Raw genomic sequence first — 20,822 nt, 5'->3', positions numbered from 1 at the left:
ACGCACACCTGAAGATGCAGGAACACATCCCAGAACACTACACAATTTGAATATCATAACAAAAACCACCTGCAAGAAGCAGGAACACCACACCTGGTGTCATACTTGAAGTAAGACAACCACTGCCCATAACGGCGGTATAAAAAAAAGCTACAGTGAAATAAAAACGGCCCCTGAACAAAGGAAGGAAACCAATACAGATTTGGAAGACCCACCTGTATCACCAGGAGGTTTCAAGACTGAGTGCCACCATGAACTCCTTTAAAGCAGCGCAAAGCTGAGTCGGCAAGCGTACCGAAAGTGAAGTGCCATCAAAATGTATGTCAAGCAAAGATGTCTGCAGTCTCTGAAAAATTGAAAGGACAACTATGCCCGCTGACGTAGAGCCACTGAAGAGGCCATCACCCTTCCATCAGAATCAGTGGTATCCATACTACATCTGATATTAAGCTTGGCAGCTTGCTGACCATCCTGTACTAAGGAAAAATTCCTAGCCTCCTCAGGCATTTTTTTCACTGAGTCCCACAAGACGTGGAAGAAGCAAGCCAGGACACAAAAAATATTGATTGAACGCAGGCCAGAGTTAGATGAAGCAAAAATCCACCTGCTGGAAGCATCCAGCTGTCTGGCCTCTCACTCTGGAGGGACAGGGGCAACATGAGTGAGACTAAAGCAGTTCGCACCACAAAGCTTTGATCAGCCGTATGCCGATGGAGGCAAGATCTATCCTCTGGGGCTCATCTGTGTCTGTGAAATAGAGGGTTCCACAGGTGGGCCAGATGCCAGCTGAGCCCAAACTCCCAAGAAGATATCATAAAGAGCCTCACAATAAGGAAGGACCGGTTCTACAGAAGACTGGTAAAACATCAAGTAAAGGGTCCGTGGACAATTGAACAGTAAGAAGTTGTAAGTGCACCTCTTCCGAAACACGCTTTAATGTGCCGGTAGAGCAGGACTTGCTTCTGAAGTTAACCAAGGGGAGGAAAGGAGGCAGGAAGCTGGGGAGGAGTCCAGGCCACTAGCGTTGCCCAATTCAACTAACCAATCCAATTGTGAAGCCAAATGGTGTCGGAAATGGAAGGCAGACAATCCAAACCACGCTCCTCCGATTGAGGAACTGGAGGGTGGGCATCAGAAAACAGGGCAAGAATCTGAAATAGCTGACTACATCAACACTGCACCCAGCGTCTCGGTCAACTGACATCAAGAGGGTGAGACCTCGACATTGCAAGGTACGTCGATCGATTCCTGTGAGACAATAGAGGCACTATGCAAAGTCGAGGGCACCACCACCACAGGAGTCTGCAATGCAGAACTCAATGGCAACAATGAAGTCAGTAGAGAAGAATCAGGGGGAAGGTGGAAGCTTTAGGAGGCCTTGCACTGGCGCTGAAACAGCATCCGGAGACAGTCAGGGGGCGACAGGCACCAAGGATGAAGCCACTGGTGATGATCCCGTCAGGGCACCCTCCACCTCATTGGCGCTTCAGAGGGAGGGAAAGGCCCAAAAATGGCATACAGAGACGAGTAATAGTCCCACAGCTGGGCCAGTCGCCCTGGTACCAAGAAAATCCAGGAGATGTGGGGTGAAATCCTCCTCAGAAGAATGGGAGGAGCCGCGTGGGGGTGGTAAAGCCAGAAGGGAACGCATCTTCAACCGAATACGACGCTTACCTTGAGACGTCGATGGAGCCACACGCAAACGACTTCTAAAGTGTTTGCATGGACAGTCTTGGAAGGAGAAGGACTCAGACGCCTACGAAAGTCTTCGGAAGACTGCCTCAACCGAGTGGCCAGAAGCATCATCCACCGTTCCCTCAATGCTTCCAGCCTCAAATCTTGACAGACGTCGCAATCGTCGGTGTTGTGATGGGCTCCTAAGCACCACATACACCAGAATAGGGGTACGTGATCGACCTCTGTAGAGCACAGGACCCACAGGGTTTTAATGCCAGTATGCATACACACTGTTCCATCCAACAGAATCATCGAAAAAGGGAGGCCAAATGGCCAGAGGAACCGCTTCTCTAGACCCGCGTTATGGCATGGAAAAGTAGAAACTGACATCAGTGCGTCAGAGGAGGGATTATATGGACTCCATCGAAGTCATATCCGGTGGATGTCGTCGAGGTGGAGTCTCACAGTGCCCTCTACCGACTCACAGAGGTACTGCTGAAGAGTTTTTCCCGGATACAGTCTGGGGCCTAGGGAGATGTCTAACATAAGAAATCTGCAGCTGATTGTTTCTATCAGATTTGACAAGATGGGATTAAAAGGTTAGCCTGCTGATCACTGAGCCACAAGAGCTGTGTTGTTATCCTGGCTCTGCCTTTCATCAGCAGTGAGTTTCAGGTCAGTTTAGTGCACAGGGCGTCCTGTAGTTGCAATCTTAGCTGGCTTCTGATGAGATCTCTTCCAGATGGATTCAGAAACACAGCCACTCTTTTTAGTGTTCCTCAACCTACGTAATGTGAAAAATATTTTTGGGGATCTTCCCTTTTCCTGCAGAGTGCAGTGAACCAGCCTAGCATAAATTAACAAGAGATACATCTTTTGCATCACTGTGACAACAGTTGTGTGTCCTGTGGCAAGTTCAGGAGCAAGTAATGTTACTTTTGTGGATTTTTTCTTTGTTTTTATTTGTACTACTACTGTTCTCTGTTTTTGTCTGTTTGGCATTTGTGTGCTATTACAATTGGCAAGATGTCTACTGTGAAGGGTGAGGAGTTGAGGCTGAACCAAGATTTCAAGAAAAGAGTTTCTCTTACTTATGAGTTGCCACCAAATGTTCCTTATGAAAGTATCTTGTGATCTACTGGATGTATGAAGACATTAAAGAGACCCATTCTTTTAATCCCAGCCAAAGATATTTGGCTTTATCATAGGGCAAAGTTAAAAATCAATACATTTGGGTGAAATAACAGTTTCTAGGTAGCCTCTGCAATGTTTGTGTTATTTGGGAGGTTGAAATGCGGCTGTTCCTGACACCATCAAGATGCAGGATTGGTTCATGAGTAGGCATAAGCGGTGAAGCCAGTGCTGCAGAAAAATAAGAATTAAAGAACCCTGTTGGTGTGGGGACCATCATCCACAACAACAGGTGGAAGTAGGGCATACCTCAGATAGGTATACCCTTACAGACTGTTTGGAGCTTGGGGGAAGAGGAGAAAGGCATATGGTGCAGCTGAAGGACATTATCTTGGCAGTTTAACCTTGGGAGAGCAGAGCTGGACACTGTACGTGCCCTGTGCCATGCCCTGCACCCACTGCGCATACCTGAAGGTCTTGTGAAACAGGATCCAGGGATCTTAACAGAAAGCTGAACCCTGTGATCACAGCTAACAAACTTTCACAGAGGACTCCAAAACAATGGGTTTTAGTACAGCGTGTCGCTGAAGAAAAAGCTACAAGTTGTCTTGCTCGTCAATTCAACCACAGTATTCTACACTGATGGTGAATTTGAAGTCTACCAAACCAATCTTCTCCTGTAGACCCATGGGCCTTCTTTGCAGCACCTATCAAACAACACAGGTCTGGTTATTGAGGCCGATTATGGCTTAGAAATAAACAATGCATTTTTTCTAGCTGAATGCTTGAAAAGAGTACCTTTTAGTTGATGGCATAGGTGTAATTCAATAGCTACCCCCATGTCTGTTCCTTAGTTAAATGAAGCATATTCGGGTTATTTCCTATAGTCACTTCCCAAACTGGCAAACATTATAACTGTTATGAATAGTAGTCTTTAGTGTGTGGGGTTCACAAAAACTGTTTTCGTAGCCTTATGTTTGACCAAAAGTTTAAAAAAAAAAAAAACGGTGTCACTAATTTTTTTTTATAAGTCCTTTCCCTGACTCCTCTCTGATCCCTCAGCCCTTCATCCAAACAGGTGTTCCGTTCCACAATCCCTGCAGTGGTTACATCTGAACTTCCAGATGTAACATAAGGGTGGACAACAGTGTGGGAAATGCATTATCAAATGCTGAAAACCACTCAAAAGGTTATCTTGAGTGGGTGTGCACTAGGTGTGTATGCTATTTCCCTGGCTATCTCGGATATACTTCGGGGACGCCCACAAGTGAAACCTAGGAGCAAACCTGAAAGTTTGGAAGTCATTCACTCCTGTTTCTCTGACTGATGGTAACTACAACTTTTGTAAATATGTTCTAAGTAACCTCAGTATAAAATTCACATGTGTGGAAATCTCCCTTGTGATCGAAGAAGGGTCGATAGTCATGGCCAGTAAAAGGTGTGATTATTACTAAGACACTAAATTAACCTGAAGTTCCCATGCCCTTACATTTGCAGTAATCGCTGTTTGCCTTACCATTTTTCCACGCCTATTCAGGTTATTTGCAGAGTGGGAGAAGCTGGAGAGCCAATGCAAATTAGCCTCTAGGAACTTCAGGCAGGGGAAAAAGTAACTTTCCAAAAGTTAATTTTCCTTACATTTTATTAAAAACCCGACTTCAATATTGAATTGGATTTTTTCTTACTATTAAACATTTGTTTAATTACTTTTTTAGCAGGTCTCATTCCTGGGTTACAGTGTTAGTTTTTACGATCGCTTCCCAGCGTTTCTCTACGGAACAGCCAGCTTTCCTTCATTGAAATAGCTTTTGTGTGCTAATCATTGTTCAGACATGTTACCATTGAATTTCTACGTCTCTCTTTTTAAGTACCAGGCAACCTGCCCTGTGGGTTACAAGGCCTGAGTAGGGGTGAATTATTAATATTTAAAAGGGAGGTATTGACTGGTCAAAAGGATTCATTTTGCCGGTTCAGTTGCAGTTTGTACACTGCTAGTCAGGCTACAATGGTAGGTCTGAACCCATGTTTGAACTGCCACTGTAGTAATTAGCACAATAAGTGTTGCTGATCACTAGGGACAAGTAACTTCCATGTCCCAAGTACACTTTGTACTATATACCAGGGACATATAGGTAAGTTAAATATGCCTATAATGAGTATGCCGATTCAACCATATCTAAAGAAGGAGCACAAGACCTTTATCACTGGTTAGTGGGGTTAAAGTGCACAGAGTTCTAAAGCCAGCAAAAATGTAGGGTCCAGCACAAAGGTGAGAAATCCAAAATGACCTTGCAGAAAAGGTTGATTTCCTACTTGGCCCAACTACCTTATCCAAGGAAACTTTAGGCACGATGCAGCACCTTTTAAAGTTGCCCATTAGATGTCTTGCTTCCATTACTCTGGAGCAGAGGTCTTCAGTCTGTGGGCAGCGACCCTCAGTTGGGCCATGGAGTCATCAAAAGGGGGGGGGGGGGGGAGAGAGGGGGGGAGACGCATTCCACAGCCACTTCTGCCTCGAATCCAAACAACAGTCCTGGGATGGTTAATTAAGATAATTTAAAAAGCTTCAGTTGACTTGTCATTCAGTGAGACTCCTGTCAATTGAAACCGAGGGAGGGGCAGAAATTTAAAGAAGCCTTCTTGCCTGCAAAGCTTTGTGATGACAAACATTTGTTCTTTTTGAGTGGTAGTAAAAAGAGTTAACTGAACTGTGAAGTGCATGCAAGTGTTTTCTACCCCTAAGGGGGTGTTGAAGGGACAATTATGTAAAAAGAAAAGACATGTATTACGTATGGTCTGGGTATTAGTCTGCGTATTACTAAAATCTATAGTTTGGAAGCACTATTTTATGGTAAAACATTGGGTATTAATCTATTTTATACTGTGTGTAATGCAAATATAAAATAATGACTTGCATATTCACAGTGCTTTCGGACACAGGCTGTGCCTCGTAGCACTAAAAATACACAAGTCACTATTCTCCATTGCACCAACCACGATTTGATTATGTAGCTCTCTAGTTACACACAGAACCCTGCAGTGCATTAACTAATAGAGGTTTCATAATGCACAATAATACGTGACCCACAGAGTAACAACTTGTTTTTGTTCATATTTCATTTAATCTGCTTGCTATTTTATATGTAGTTACCTAGCGGTAAAAGACCTAAAAGCTGAAGTCAACAACAGCAGAAAACGAATATAACCAGGAGTCAGTTTTTGCTAAAATAGAAGCGTTTGTTTTCATTTAGTTAAAAATAAAACCCTTTTTATAGAAAAAACGTTTGAATGAAGATTAAGGGACCACTTCCTGCCCTTGAATTAAATGCAACATCCTACCTTCACCTGTTAACGCGTCCCTTTAGGACTAATTTACTCACTCTGGGACTCGTTTTAGGCCAATGAATCTTTTCACCCTGATTGAAGACACCTTAGGACGAGATAACTAATCAACATGTCAATCAATATATCAATAACGTCATCAATGTTTACCATAATAAGACATTTCAGATTAGTCAAAGACATTAATAAAACTCAGAAACCACCATGACCTTACAGTCATAAATAACCACACCAGTTTAGTACTATTATATGAAGTTTATTCCGTATTGATTACAATTCTACTAGTACGTTTATTAGTCTCAAAACCAAGAAACACATTAGCATAGTCACTATATGGTAACTCTGATAAGATTTCATCAAAGCAAGAATCACGAACATTAGAATATAGCACAACGTCAACATAGGTTATCCTTAGCGGAGTGTCATTATCACATTATTCAACAAAGCATAGATTCAGTCATTTGTCTATTTGCGTCTGTTAGTGTACCCCTCATCTACCCTGGAATTAGCATTGGCATGTTGGGCTTCATGCAAAACAATTTAGCGACGCCAATTTAGAAAACATCTAACTATGGTCTCTGTCAAAAGAAGCAGTTGGTACCTAGAAAGGAAAAACAAACAGACAATTACAATTTCATTGTCATATAGTTACCCTCCGTATTGGGTCAGCATACAGGTTCAGTCTTCGTCCTCAGGACATCAGTTGATTCGCCATCAGCCAGGAATTCAGCAAAGTTCGGTAGGGCAGGGTAAAAGGTACTCCCCACATAAGGAGGTAAAGTACAACCAGGCAAGATAAGGACAAAGTTGATTTGAAGAACCAACAGCAAAGTCTCTATGCAGAGTGACAAAGTGGCTGGGTCAGAGCTAAATTCGCAAACGGCATCTCCCCTCTCTCCTATCCCTAATCTCCTAGTCTAATTTACTTCTTTGTGTCAAGGGTTTTTATCCCTTTTCTGTTGTATAATCCTCTAAATTTTAATTGGTTGAGGTTGGCACCCCACTATCTCCCTCCAATAGGGTTTCAATGACTTCATTAAAATTGTCACCCCATAACAGTGCTCACGTGGTTTATTGGTCCTTATGACTGACGTCTCCAGCGGGTAGAATGTCTGGTATGATTTCATACTCTTGTGGTTCTCTTTGCATCTTCAGTCAGTGGTTCCATTGTCTGTACAGGTTCAGGCGACCTTGTACCTGCGACTAGTCTACACTGTTGCATTCAGCAAGAATGTTTCACTAAGCAAGTCGAATTTCATGAGAACGGATCTACTACAGTTACATTCATCTTCTAGCTTTGGAAAAATACGAGTTCATGTCCTTCAGCAAGTCAGCACACTGTACGTTAGAAAAAGACATTTAATATGAAACCGGGCAGCTAGGCCTCGACTCATGCTAACTAAGGCCTAATGATTTATTAGCAGCACTTTAACATTTAACCTTTTAAATTAGTGCAAAATCATACTTTAACATAACATTTCACCATTATTAACCAGTTTCATTAGTCATTGTATATATTGGCGGCCACTCCCCGTGGGCACATTTCAAGCGCACGTTTAGCTAAATACATTTTCTATGCGGCATTATTATACATTAGTTCATAAACATTTCATATTAATTCCTAAGTGTATAAGCTACGCTCTCTCACACCTTACAGATTGTCATTAATGATTATAAACGGTAAGTTTTAATTATGATGAATTATGTTGGGCAACCTACAAATCCATGCAGTTTTAAAAGCCAAGCCGCCAGAATCCCATGCAATATAGTACGGTTCACTTCGATTGCCATGTACTAAAGTTGCAGTCCATGCATTACAGCCAATATACACAAGGCCACTGGAATTATGTTATTGTGCGGCGATTTTCATATAATTACAGATGTGCTGCATTTGCCACATAATCTGCTGACTTTAATAAAAAATAAATTTGTGTATACCCCCAAACGGTTCAAAAGTTACTAAAAAGCAGAAACACATTGCAGCGTAGTACAAGGTCCTTGCAAAGCAGGACTGGTTACATTTTTGTTGCTTATTGCTATATTTAAGTGTTCAACTGGTATGAATGAGGTGCATTTCTTGACCATCTCTCTGGAGGAAAAAAGGCACATCATCACAATAGTTCAGAAAGGTGTTGTCATCTAAATAAGCTTTGGCAAATTATGTTTTGTTTGTGAAATAAAGTACCATTGTCCATTTTTGGGTATTTCTTTTTGGAGACTTTTTGTTTGAACTGAGTGATGAGTCTCTGACACTGAACTACAGTCACAAACTAACATTTGGTTTGCTAAATATTGTTTCATATTATTTTCCCACCGTAAAAATAATTCGCAGGGGGAATGGGGGGGGGGGCGGCATTTATGGTTGTCGATAATGAAGAGTACCAGGTTTTATAAACTTTTGCCAGGAGGGGGTCCTTACGCCTACAAACATTGAGGGGAGGGGGGTCTTGCACTGAAAAGTGTGAAAACCTCTGCTCTAGAGGGTGTTCACTTTGAATAACTTCTGAAGCCGGTGCTAGAAATGAAAAGAAAGTACTATACAACGCCGATAAATGTGTGGTTGGAGTGGGGAAGGGTGAAGTCTAGGGGCAAGATTAATAGGTCATTGAGCCCATGTACGTCAGGAACGCAACATTTTAAGTGGCACATCTCACCCCTTGTGCACATATGGTGCATTATCAACAGTAATGAGGAGAGCGCTCAGTAGCAGAGCACAGTGCATGAGTTGTACACATATCAGAACAGTGAGGGGGAGAAGCATACGCACATCCTCCCTAACGAGCACACTTAGAGACAACAGGTGCGGACCCCAAGCACCTGTTGCGTCACACTGCTTGACTTCGCCACAGAGTTGTTATACTGGGGATGTACATATCAAGGCCTGAGAGCATGAAAACTTCATGCTTGACTGTGATAGCCAAATAAAACTTTTTACATTTTCAATTACTCTTTTCAGTGCCCGTATGGGCTACAAAAACAAACCCAAGATTTTACTTGCAATGGAAAAAAAAAAATTAAGGTTACATTTTTTTGGCCATGGCAGGCTTTACATAGGAGAGCTTTAACAGCAGACACGGCAGATAAAAATGTCACAAGGACCGACATGATCTTCCCTTCAGTGCACTATCTAGGACAGTGCGTTGTGGGAGTTTCTTAATTGCACTAGGACCAGATTTTAAAACCGATGTATCCAGCGCGAAAGCAATAGAATCGGAATGCGCCTCGACAACGAATGCTTTTAGAGTAGTTTCCTAAGAATGTTACCGGAAAGAAGATTCTGTACTTGAGAAACACAGCTATAATTACAAAATGAAAAATAATTTTGCATCCTACCTTCCAGCTCGATAGAGTCCGCAATGCTGAACAAGCCATTCACAGCATACCGCCCCGGGCATATAATGACAATGTCTCCTTCGTAGCACGCGTTCACAGCTGCCAGCGGATCACTGTGGAACTGAATGAAGGAATAAAAAGAAATGCATAAAAAGAGGCTCTGCAGCACACGGTGCCATAATGAGAAAGAAGCTCTGTGTTCCACTTCATAACTTGCTTGAATTCTTACAAGTGCTGCTAAGTACATTTATAATGCATCTTCATGGGCCAATTATGCATCAGAAAAATTCAGTATGGAATGGAAAAAAAGCTTCTGGCATGTTTCTACATAAATGCCTTTGTCAATGTTGTCAGTCGAATGCTAAAGAAATCGTCACTGAAAGCTTTCCAGCATAATCACAGATTCAAATGTTAATTTGGGAAGATGCACACACAGACAGTTAAGCTATCCAAAAAGAGCAATGGGTACAAAACCACCAAATTAACCACTGAAGATTTCCCCCTAAAATAACAAATTATAAACGGTTACACGGATTAATCTGGGGCCGTTTGATCAAGGGTTTCAAACAAAGTACAACGGATTGATGACATCCAGAACAGGACCCACCAATGCCAGGGAAACGCTTTACCCAAAATTCCGGGTTTTATGTCCAAACAAAAGTTAATTAATCTAGTGAAGATCAGATGTGAAGCAGATCTATTAAGAACCAACAATACAACAAAGAAGCCAATGAGTTACGGTAGTAAAAGAACAAACACTGAAAAATACATTCACCAAGACAGCATTAGTACCGGTCTGATAAAAGGGGCCAAAAAGCAAATACCTTTATTACGATCAGGACAGCACCAAGAAGCAAGCTGGGTCACAATTATATCTTAATAATTGGGCAACTGCCCATATCATTCAGACTAGGAAGGGTTAGAGCCATCACTAAAATGATTAAAAAAAAAAAAAAAAGCTAGTCACAAAACTGAAAAGTGGCTAAAACTCTCGATAAAACCCCCCGGCTGAAATAATTTTGTGACTGAAAGACACTGTTCTTACAAAATGGGAGGAACGAAGGAGTGAGGCAAGAATAAGAGGTCCTGAATAACACTGAAAGACAAACACTAGGTATAAAAGTAGAACCTAAATGTAAACTCCTTCACATGCACACATTTTCAGTTCGGGTTCTCAGCGAGACTCCTGGTCAAGATAATCACGCGGTACAACCTGCAATTTCCAAGGTATCTGGAAAACTAACTCCACACAAGGGGTCTGAGGCATATCAACGGAAAAAGAAGGCCGTCATCATCTGAACGGCACAAAGAAAGTCTGCTAAGTCTCGGAAGTTTTCCTTTACAATTATTACAGAAACTAGAAGCTTCAACTACCACAACTCAGTTGTTAATTCAAATCTTAGGGTGAGACTATGCCCACCGCTCTATTTTGCAGATCAAATTACAAACATTGTTAAGAACAGCTACAACCAACCTGCCCACATCACACCAGCCCTGAAGGAGCTGCACTAGCTCTTGGTGCCACAAACAAGAAGATAATACTGCAGTGTTGCCTAAAATACCCACTGGCCTTGACATCATATTGCACCCTCGACTGAACCTTAGGTAAGACTGAACTTGAAAAGATTAAGAAAGGGGTGGGAGGGGGGGGGAGTGTTCATAGCGATCTGCGTTCACTATTTACCTTGGGCCCAGAAGAGAGGAAGGACAAGGTTTGGCAGCCTTCAAAAGAAACTTTAAGAAGTGTCTCTACTAAGAGGGGTTTTATCTCATACTACAACTTCAAATGCACCTGTAAGTAGGGTTTAGACCCACGTGTTCCCTCCTTCTAAGACTGACAGAAGAGCACACCTGACCCCTTGCCTGTATCACCCACTGCATTTGCTGAAAGGAATAAACCAGTTTCTCAGTCCAAATAAATATGCTAGCATAACACAAAACAAACACACTATTAACCAGAGGGACAGATCAATGAGTTGATCATTCATCGCTCATTCACTGGCAGGTCACAAGTTCAAACTCCGGCAGGACAACTCAATCTTCCCTCAACATAAAGGCTGGTAAACTGATGGCCATAAATTCAGTAACATCTTTTATTTATAGTGCTTCGAAGTGCTGTATGAAGCGCTATATAGAGTACATTATTATAACTTGCCTTTACACCCTGCATTGGTGGTTTATGGGGTCTCAAATGGTTGTATTAACAAAAGGGTGCATTAACGGGGTTATGTAAACTGTGGGGTATATGGGTGCAGATTTATATAAGGTTAGTGACCTACTCAAGATACCATTTCATCAAATAATCAATCAATCAATCGGGAATTTGTAAAGCGCACTACTCACCTGTGAGGGTCTCAAGGCGCTGAGGAGGGTGGGGGAATGGCAGGTGGGGAGATGCTGCTACTGCTCAAACAGCCAGGTCTTGAGAAGTTTCCTGAAGGTAAGGGGGTCTTTGGTCTGGCGCAGGTAGTGGGAAGAGTGTTCCACGTTTTGTCGGGGAGGTGCGAGAATGATCTACCGCCGGTTGTAGTTCTGCGGACGCGTGGGACGGTTGCGAGGACGGCGGAGCAGAGATGCCGGGTCGGGGTGTAGAAGGAGACGTCGTCTGTTGACGTATTCTGGTCCGGTGCTGTGCAGTGCTTTGTGAGCGTGGGTGAGAAGTTTGAAGGTGATTCTCTTGTTGACTCTGAGCCAGTGCAGGTTTCTCAGGTGGTCTGTGTTGTGGCAGTGGATGTCCAGGATAAGGCGCGCAGAGGCGTTCTGGATGTGTTGCAGCCTCTTCTGGAGTTTGGCCGTAGTTTGAGTAGAGGGCACTGCCGAAGTCCAGCTTGCTGCTTACGAGGGCTTGGGTGACTGCTCTACAAATGGATACCCACCGAAACCAGAAGATCTTTCGAAGCATGCAGAGGGTGTTGAAGCAGGAGGAGAAGATGGCGTTGACTTGCTGGATCATGGATAGTGAAGGGTCCAAGATGAATCCTAGGTTGCATGCGTGGTCGGTGGGAGTCAAAGTGGTTCCGAGAGTGGCAGGCCAACAGGAGTCATCCCATGCGGAGGAGGTGGAGCCGAAGATGAGGACTTCCGTCTCATCGGAATTGAGTTTGAGGCAGCTGCTCTTCATCCATTCGGCGATGGCCTTCATTCCTTCGTGGAGGTAGGTCTTGGTGGGGTCCTTGGAGAGGGAGAGGGTCAGCTGGGTGTCGTCAGCATATGAGATGATATTGAGGTTGTGGGATCGGGCAAGCGGGCCATGTATACGTTGAAGAGGATCGGGCTGAGGGACGACCCTGGGTACGCCGCAGATTATTTTGGTGGCCTCTGAGCAGAAGGGGGGGGGGGGGGGTCGACTGAGTTCTGCAGGTGAGAAAGGAGGTGACCCAGTCCAGGGTCTGTCGCAGATTCCAGCATTGCTGAGGTGTGATGGTAGGGTGTGGTGGCAGACGGTGTTGAACACGGCAGAGAGGTCCAGGCGGATGAGGGTCACAGTTTCACTGCTGTCCAGTATGATTCTGATGTCGGAGGGTGGTTTCGGTGCTGTGGTTGCTGCAGAATCCGGATAGGGAAGGGTCCAGGGTGCGGTTCTCCTCGGGGAAGCGGGTTAGTTGTCTGTTGACAGCTTTCTCAATGACTTTTGCCGGGAAGGGGAGCAGGGAGATAGGCTGGATGTTCTTGAGGTCCTTTGAGGAGGGCATTGATCTCGGCTTGTTTCCAGCTCTCCGGGAAGGTGGCGGACTCTAAGGAGCTGTTGGTGCTCTTCCGTAGTTTGGGTGCGATGACGGGGCTTGCTTTGTTGAGGATGTGGTGAGGGCAGGGGTCAGATGGAGAGCCGGTGTGGATGGTGTTCATGATTTCGATAGTGTCGTTGGTCCAGGAGAGCAGGAGGTTGGTCAGAGCTGAATCTGTGGTGTTGGTGGTTGCCGGGGGAGTTTGGGTGCTGAAGCTGTTGTGGATGTTTGTCTTGCAGTGGAAGTAGGAGGCTAGGGAGTCGCAGAGGTCTTGGGATGGCGGGATGTCGCTGGCATAGGAGCTGGGGTTGGAGAGTTCCTTCATGACGTTGAAGAGCTCCTTGTGGCTGTGTGTGTTGTTGATTCAGTCTTTGAAAGCAGTTCTCTTGGCGGCTTGGATGAGTTGGTGGTGTCTGTGGATGGCTTTTTGAAGGCTGTGAGGTTGTCCAGAGTCTGATCTTGGCACCACTTTCTTGCGAGTCTTCAGCAGCTTGGTTTAGATCCGTGGAGGTCGGCGGGTAACCAGAAAGCCTTTCTGTTGGTGCATCTATTGAAGGGATTCTTGATTGGGGCGAGAGTATTGCCACAGGTGTTGACCCATTGCCTGAAGTTGCGGGCAGCTGCATCAGTGTCGGTGGTGTCAATGGGTAGGTTCTGGGAGAGGGTGATGATAAGTTGGTCTTCGGTGACTTTGTTCCAACTGCGGTGGGGGATCCGTTGTGGGTGGTGGTGTGTTGTGGGTTTCTTGAAGAAGTGGATGCAGCCGTGGTCTGTTCAGGGGAGTTCGGTGGTGTGGCTGAAAGACATGATTGCTGGCGGAGAACATAGGGTTGAGTGTGTGTCCTGCGGAGTGGGTTGGTGTCGTGACGAGCTGTTTGAGGCCAAGGTTGGAGAGGTTGTCGAGCAGGATGGCGGTGGTGTTGTCGCTGGTGTTCGAGGTGGAAGTTTAGGTCTCCGAGGAGTATGTAGTCCGTGGATGAGAGAGCGTGCGTGCGTGCTGATGATGTCAGTAATGGAGTCGTTGACGGCTGTCGTGGGCCGCAGGGGGCCTGTAGACGAGGGTCCCTTAGAGGGTGGTGTTTGGATCAGTGTGGATTTGGAACTGCAGGTGTTTGGCAGTGCTTAGGGTGTCTTCGGTGTTGGTCGTTATCCTGAGGGTGTTCTTGTGGATGATGGCGATGCCTCCTCCTGGTTTGTTGGAGCAGTCCCTGCAGGTGATCTTGTAGCCATCCGGGATGGCGATGGCGATGTCAGGTGCTGAGGAGGGGTTCATCTAGGTCTCAGTCAGGAAGGCAACGTCTGGGGAGGCTGAGTCAAATAGATTCCATAGCTCTACTGATTGCTTGTGGACAGAGCGGGTGTTGAGGAGGATACATCAGAGATGGTTGCGGCCTGCCTTGGTGGGTGGTTCTTTGGCGTGGAGGCTGGTAAAGGTGCAGTTCCAGCAGGAGAAGGGTCCGTGGGTAGTTTGCGGGGAGGCTTGAAGGCAGGTGGAAGAGGGGTCGGTGTTGAGGGTGCGGAGGGTGGCGGCATCATAGTGAAGACATGCGTGGCGGCAGTTGGGAGGGAACGGGAGCCAGGGGTTCTGGCGCTAGGCACGGTCCAGGCACAGACGGGCTTGCCTTTGGCGCGCCCGCCATTAAGTAGGGAGGTGGGGGGAAGGAGAGGACAGCTGAGAGGCAGACGAAAAACAGTGATAAAACGGGGCAGAGCCGCAGCAGCAGCGAGGGAGAGAGAGAGAGAGAGAGAGGAGGGGGAGTGAAAGTGAGTGAGAGCAGAGTGGGAGAGAAACGAGGAAAAGGAGCACTAAGGGACAGTAGAGCGCAAAGCAAAAAGGAGGCGAGAAGCAGAAGGTAGCCTAGTAGGAGAGCAGAGCTCTCCCACTAGACACCAGGGATGAGGTGCAGGCAGAAGCCTGTGGGTGGAGGAGGGCCTCAAACTCCTGACAGGGATCAGGAGTTCAGAGGAGCCCTTTCCCGAGCCACGGGAGGCAAAGCAATAGTGCATTATTGCAATAATCACTTTTGAATGATTAAACTATGCATTTATAATGCAACTACACACTTTAAAGGAGCTATCCAAGGTGTACAGAGTGGGTAAGGTGCAGCTGAATGGAAGGTATCCCGTAGAAGGAGGATTTTCTACTTTTAGCTCTTTTTGGGGGTTTTGTCCAATAAGGACTGAAGACAGAGAAGGATCCCTCCATAGAATACTATTTTTTAATCTTAAATTACTTATCTCTCAGCGGTGAAAGGTATTTCAATACCTACTCCTGACTAAGTTTTGCCATGTAAAAATGTCACCTCATGTTGACTTCTGGCTTTGAGGTGCATTTATGAACATTTAGCACAAGAGCCAGAACCATGAGAAATCTCCTACATGAGGAGCGCGGATCTGACACAGACCTCCCACTCTTATAGGCAGCACAAGGTTTAAACCCATTAATTGCAAGGGGAACTATGTCCTTCAACAAAGGCAATAATTTAAGAGTAGGAGGAGGAGTAATATTTGAAGAAAATATTAAGTAAAGAGTTAAATTACCAGAAGTTACTCCGGGTCCCATGTTTGGGAAGCAATATGGGTGCCATAGCTAGTGAAAGGTTTTTCCTAACCCAGCCTGATACCCGGCAGAATCTGCTGGAATTAGCATGAATCAAAGAGTTGCACTAGATCGACCCTCCATCTCTCGCTCTCTTTAACCCCCTCTGTGCCGTGGACGTAATGGTTGCGTCCAACGGCACAGTGCTCATGTGCCAAGGACGTAACCATTAAGTCCTCGGCACTTAGTGGGCTTCCCTCCCACCCCACCAAGGCAGGAATGGAAGGGGAAGCCCTTCCACCCGACCCCCCCGTGAAGTCTGATGACGTCCTCATCAGAGGCCACTTCCCCATTTCCAGTGCGATTGGAAGAGAAATGCAAAGCATTTCTCTTCCGATCATGTGATGGGGGCCCTGAGAGGCTTCAAAGGGAAGGAAAGGAATTTCCTTCCCTTTGAAGTCTCTCAGAGCATTTCAAAAGCCGGATTGTAAAGTGATCCGGCTTTTGAAATGCCCACTAGACACCAGAGATGTTTTGTAAAAATCAAACTAGCACAAGGGGAACCATGGGGGCAGATCGGCCTATTGTTGTAAGGGGCAGAAACCACTAGGCGGCAGGGATAATTTTTTTTTGTTGTTTTTTTGTTTTAGAGTTGGTGTGTGACCCCTTAGGAAAGGGTTGCTCCCCTGGGGGCAAATTGTATTTAGACCATTTCTGCTCCCCTTGGGGGCATATCAGCCGATTTTTGTTAGGCCAATCTGCCCCCGGGGGGGGGGGGGCAGAAACCTCTAGGCGCCAGAGATAATTTTTTTTGCTTTTTGTTTTTAGAGGTGGGGAGCCTTAGGCAAGGGTCGCTTCCATGGGGGGAGGGCTTGGGGGGGGCAAATTTATTTTTGGTCATTTCTGCTCCAATTGGGGGCAGATCAGCGTATTTCTATTAGGCCTATTTTTGGAAGGCCCATCTGCCCCCAAGGAGAAGGAGGAGGGGGGGGGTTTGGGGGGGACGACAGAAAGCCCACCAGAGACCAGGGAAGTTTTTCCCCCCCAAAATAAGATGGTGGGGGTATAAATGGGGCCAAAGTTGTTCTGCCCACCAGTGGGCAGATGGGGCAATTACTCCTTATCCACACCCGGGGGGGTGAGTCTACTAGATGCCAGGGAATTAATAAAATAAATACACTCCCTTAAAATATCAGGAGAACCAGGACACCTCCAAAATGAAAATATTTCTTGAATTAATTTATTCCAGCATAGACATCCAACGCGTTTCGGCAACCGCCTTACTCATGGATAGATTTCTGCTAAAGTGCTCACCTTAAAAAACCAAATTAATCACAAACATAAATGACAGACAATTCTTAAATACAACAACCATAAAACACATAGCGCGGCGGCCATTTTAGAGTGTCCAAAAGAGCTAATTCGCACAGTAGTTTGTACCCCACTCTTATATAAGGTTAATCCAGTTTGTTCTAATATCAATTCACATTCTATCGTACAATTCATCATGGTGTCATTAGCCAATACATAAAATCTAATTGAAAGAGAAATACAATATTATAAAATTGGTTAATCCAACATTGAGGTATGCAAAATATAAATATTTTCAAAATTTAAAATTTCCATATATTTCTTATAAACCTTAAATAGTCTCAAATATTATAAATATATTATCTATTAGTACCCAAATTGGAATTGCTACCATTAAATCCTATAACGCCCAAGTGGGCATACATAAATTAGGATAACACTATTTCTTATAAACCTTCAATATTTTGAATGTATTGAATATTTGTACCCATGTTGGAATTATTAACATTGAGTCTCATACCACCCAAATGGGCATATATACTTCCAAAATGATTTCCTTAGAAAATATCTTGCTGCTCTAGATGTTATACAGCAGATCTAATTCATGTACTGGACCTTTTCAACCCACATAATTAAAGGTACACATTCTTCTACGGGGGTAATTAATAAAAAAACCAATAAATAATCACTGAAACCAATTTTACAAAAAAAAAAGTTTACAAACATTTTTTTTCTCATACATGTCACCATCACTCAAAGTGTTATTCTAAAAAAAAAAAAAAAAAAAAAAAAAAAAAAAAAAAAAAGGCCCGCCTTGCCCCTTCACCTCATGTTAAGGAATATATACAAAATATCTACCCTAGATGGATACTCAACTCTTCACTTGAACTGTGCCAGATAGGTTCCAGTGTCTCAAAGTCTATTATATATCTAGACTCTAAAATGCGCAGCAGCTTCTCTCTGTCTCCACCCCTTTTGCTGATCTTTACTTGGTCAATAACTACAAACTTTAGCAGATTCTCATTGCCAAAGTGTTGGTTATAGAAATGCCTAGCTACTGGATAATTCTTACCATAGATTTTAATAGCTCGTCTCTGCTCCAGAACTCTCTTTTTCGCATTGTGAATTGTACTTCCCACATACAACTTATTGCACGGGCATATCAGACAATACACACAATAAGACGTTTTGCAATTGTAACTTCCCCTAATTACAAAAGTGTCTGATCTTCCTGGAACAGTCAATGTCTTGCAGCTATTGCTAGTCTTACAAGCTTTGCATTTCATACAGCAAACCAAACCATCCACTTTGGTGTTCTGTGGGCGACCTCCCAATGTCACGTCATTACGGCATGAATTATCCTTGAGAGATCTACTCCTCCTAAAAGTTATTTGAGGATTATCTTTGATCCAATTTGTCAGAAGAGGGTCAGTCTGTAAAATATGCCAACTCTTACTTAAAATAGTGCGTATTTTGTATGACTGATTATTGTAGGTTGTAATAAATCTGATGGAGTCATTCTCCTTTTCACGACCCCTTTTAGCCCCATACAGGACATCAGCTCTATTCAAAGATTCAACTTTCCGTCTGGCTTGGTCAATAACCTTAGCCCCATTTCCTCTATTCCTAAACCTCTCACACATGACTTCACATTCCTGTTGAAAATCAGCTGTCTCACTACAGTTTCTCCGAGCTCTCAGTAACTCCCCAAACGGAATGCTGCGTATCAGATTCCCCGGATGGGCACTATGAGCACATAGTAGGTTATTACCAGCTGTTGCTTTCCTATACAATTTGGATACCAGTTTATGGTCTCTCACAGCGATTTCTACATCAAGGAATTCAATACACCTCGGGTCCAGATGCTCAGTAAATCTCAGATTGTATTCATTAATGTTCAAATCCCACACAAATTGTGTAGCTACTTTCTCATCACCTCTCCAAATTACAAAGACATCATCAATAAAACAACACCATAAGACCACATTAGACTCAAATTGGGTTAGCTCTCCTGACACCTGCTCCTCCCACCAGCCCATAAACAAATTAGCATAGCTGGGGGCAAAACAGGTGCTCATAGCTGTCCCTTGTAACTGCTTGTACAGATGGTTGTAAAAAATAAACAGTTTGTTTTTAAGACAGAACTCTATCATAGTGCACAACATCTCTGAATGGAAAAAGAAAGAAAATGACCTAGCTCAAAGAAAGTGTCTAATAGCTCTCACCCCCAAGACATGATCTATGCTGGTATACAGGCTGGTCACATCCAATGTTAACAATAGGAAATCATCTTCCCAGTGGATGTCATCAATGATCTTTAGGAAGTGTGTAGTATCCCTCACATACGAGGGTATTGACTCCACAAAAGGGCGTAAAAAATAATCAATATATTTTGATGTATTCTACAAGAGAGACTCCATAGCCGAAACTATAGGTCTCCCTGGTGGATTGACTAACTCCTTGTGAATCTTGGGGAGGAGATAGAGTATTGGAATCTTTGGATGATCACACTTAACAGGAATTCATCCCATTCTATCATTCCTTGATCTCTCCAATCAATAAGCATGGCATAGTATTTTTCATTCATTGATTTAACATCTCCCCAACTTACTTCTTCATAGCACTGAGTGTCACTGAGCTGTCTCATTCCCTCTGCCACATATTTAATGGTATCTTGAATAACTACATTGCCCCCCTTGTCAGATTGTCTAATGACAATAGCATGATCTTCCCTCTATTCCCAGAGAGCTTGCCACTGTTCACCTGATAAGTTACTCTTCTTTACATTCATTGCACCATACCTCAATTTCTTCAATTGTTTAGTCATTGTTCGTTCAAAAACATCAAGTGCATCACAATGAATGGCAGGTAAAAAGGTGGATTTCGGCTTAAAATTACTCGGGCAGGTATTATCAAGGGCAATGCCTGATCCCATCAAGTTTAAGATGGGATCCTCATGGGCAACCACCCCCTCACATAGGTCGGTTGCTGTATGTAGCAGATCAATATCAGAAATACACAAATTACTCACACTTTTCCCATCGTCCTTCACATCTAGCCTCACATCACATTTAACCTTAGTACGATACCACTTCTTTAATTTCAATTTTCTAATGAATTTAAATGTGTCAATCCTAGTTTGAGTATAATTAAAGCAGCCAGTTGGGCAGAATGACAGGCCAAGAGACAAGAGGTCCTCTTCTACAGCCGACAGCACTCTACTTGAGAGATTTACAACAGTCATAGTTTTTACTTGCGTGCCCGAGTTACCACTCCCAAGGGCCTTGCATCGTCTCCTACATCCCCTCTTCTTGGCCTGTCTGTTCCTCTTCCTCTTCCTCTGGCTCCTCGTCCTCTGCCCCTCTGAAGGTGAGCTTCTTTGTGTTGTCCCATCCTTCCCTGGTTCAACAGTCTGAATTGTTTAAAAAAATTAATTCTATCCACTTCTTTATCTGGTATCGCAGCCCCCGATAGGGCTGCGTCTGATACGTCCGAAAGGTTTCCATCCGAAATGTCACTTTCTACCTGTTCCTCAACTGGTTGATTCACCCGTTCAGAGTCCCTTATATACATTTCAGTGGTTTCCCCACTGTACATATGATCATATTTTCGGTGGAAGGTTAGAATACGACCAGCTTGGTAATCCTTATAGTCCCATATGAATTTTCTCTGTTTCTTACCGGTGATCTCTTCCTCTAATTTGCAGAGTTTTCTCTCTAAATTTTTCATATATTCATCAAATACTTCTTGTGTGACTAATGACA

General features: G+C 44.0%; 1 protein-coding gene across 1 annotated transcript in view; it reads right to left on the bottom strand.

Annotated features, from left to right (window-relative positions):
- Nucleotides 1-20,822, bottom strand: part of SHCBP1 (SHC binding and spindle associated 1) — a 207,191-nt gene that overhangs the window by 79,310 nt on the left and 107,059 nt on the right. The window contains exon 8 of the mRNA XM_069216652.1: nt 9,484-9,604. Coding sequence (XP_069072753.1) covers nt 9,484-9,604 — 121 coding nt within the window. The remainder of the gene's footprint in view (nt 1-9,483; nt 9,605-20,822) is intronic.

This window comes from Pleurodeles waltl, chromosome 12, assembly GCF_031143425.1.
Source record: "Pleurodeles waltl isolate 20211129_DDA chromosome 12, aPleWal1.hap1.20221129, whole genome shotgun sequence".
Taxonomy (NCBI): Eukaryota; Metazoa; Chordata; class Amphibia; order Caudata; family Salamandridae; genus Pleurodeles; species Pleurodeles waltl.
Note: the sequence above shows the minus strand (reverse complement) of the source record. Positions and strands in the feature narration are given on the sequence as shown.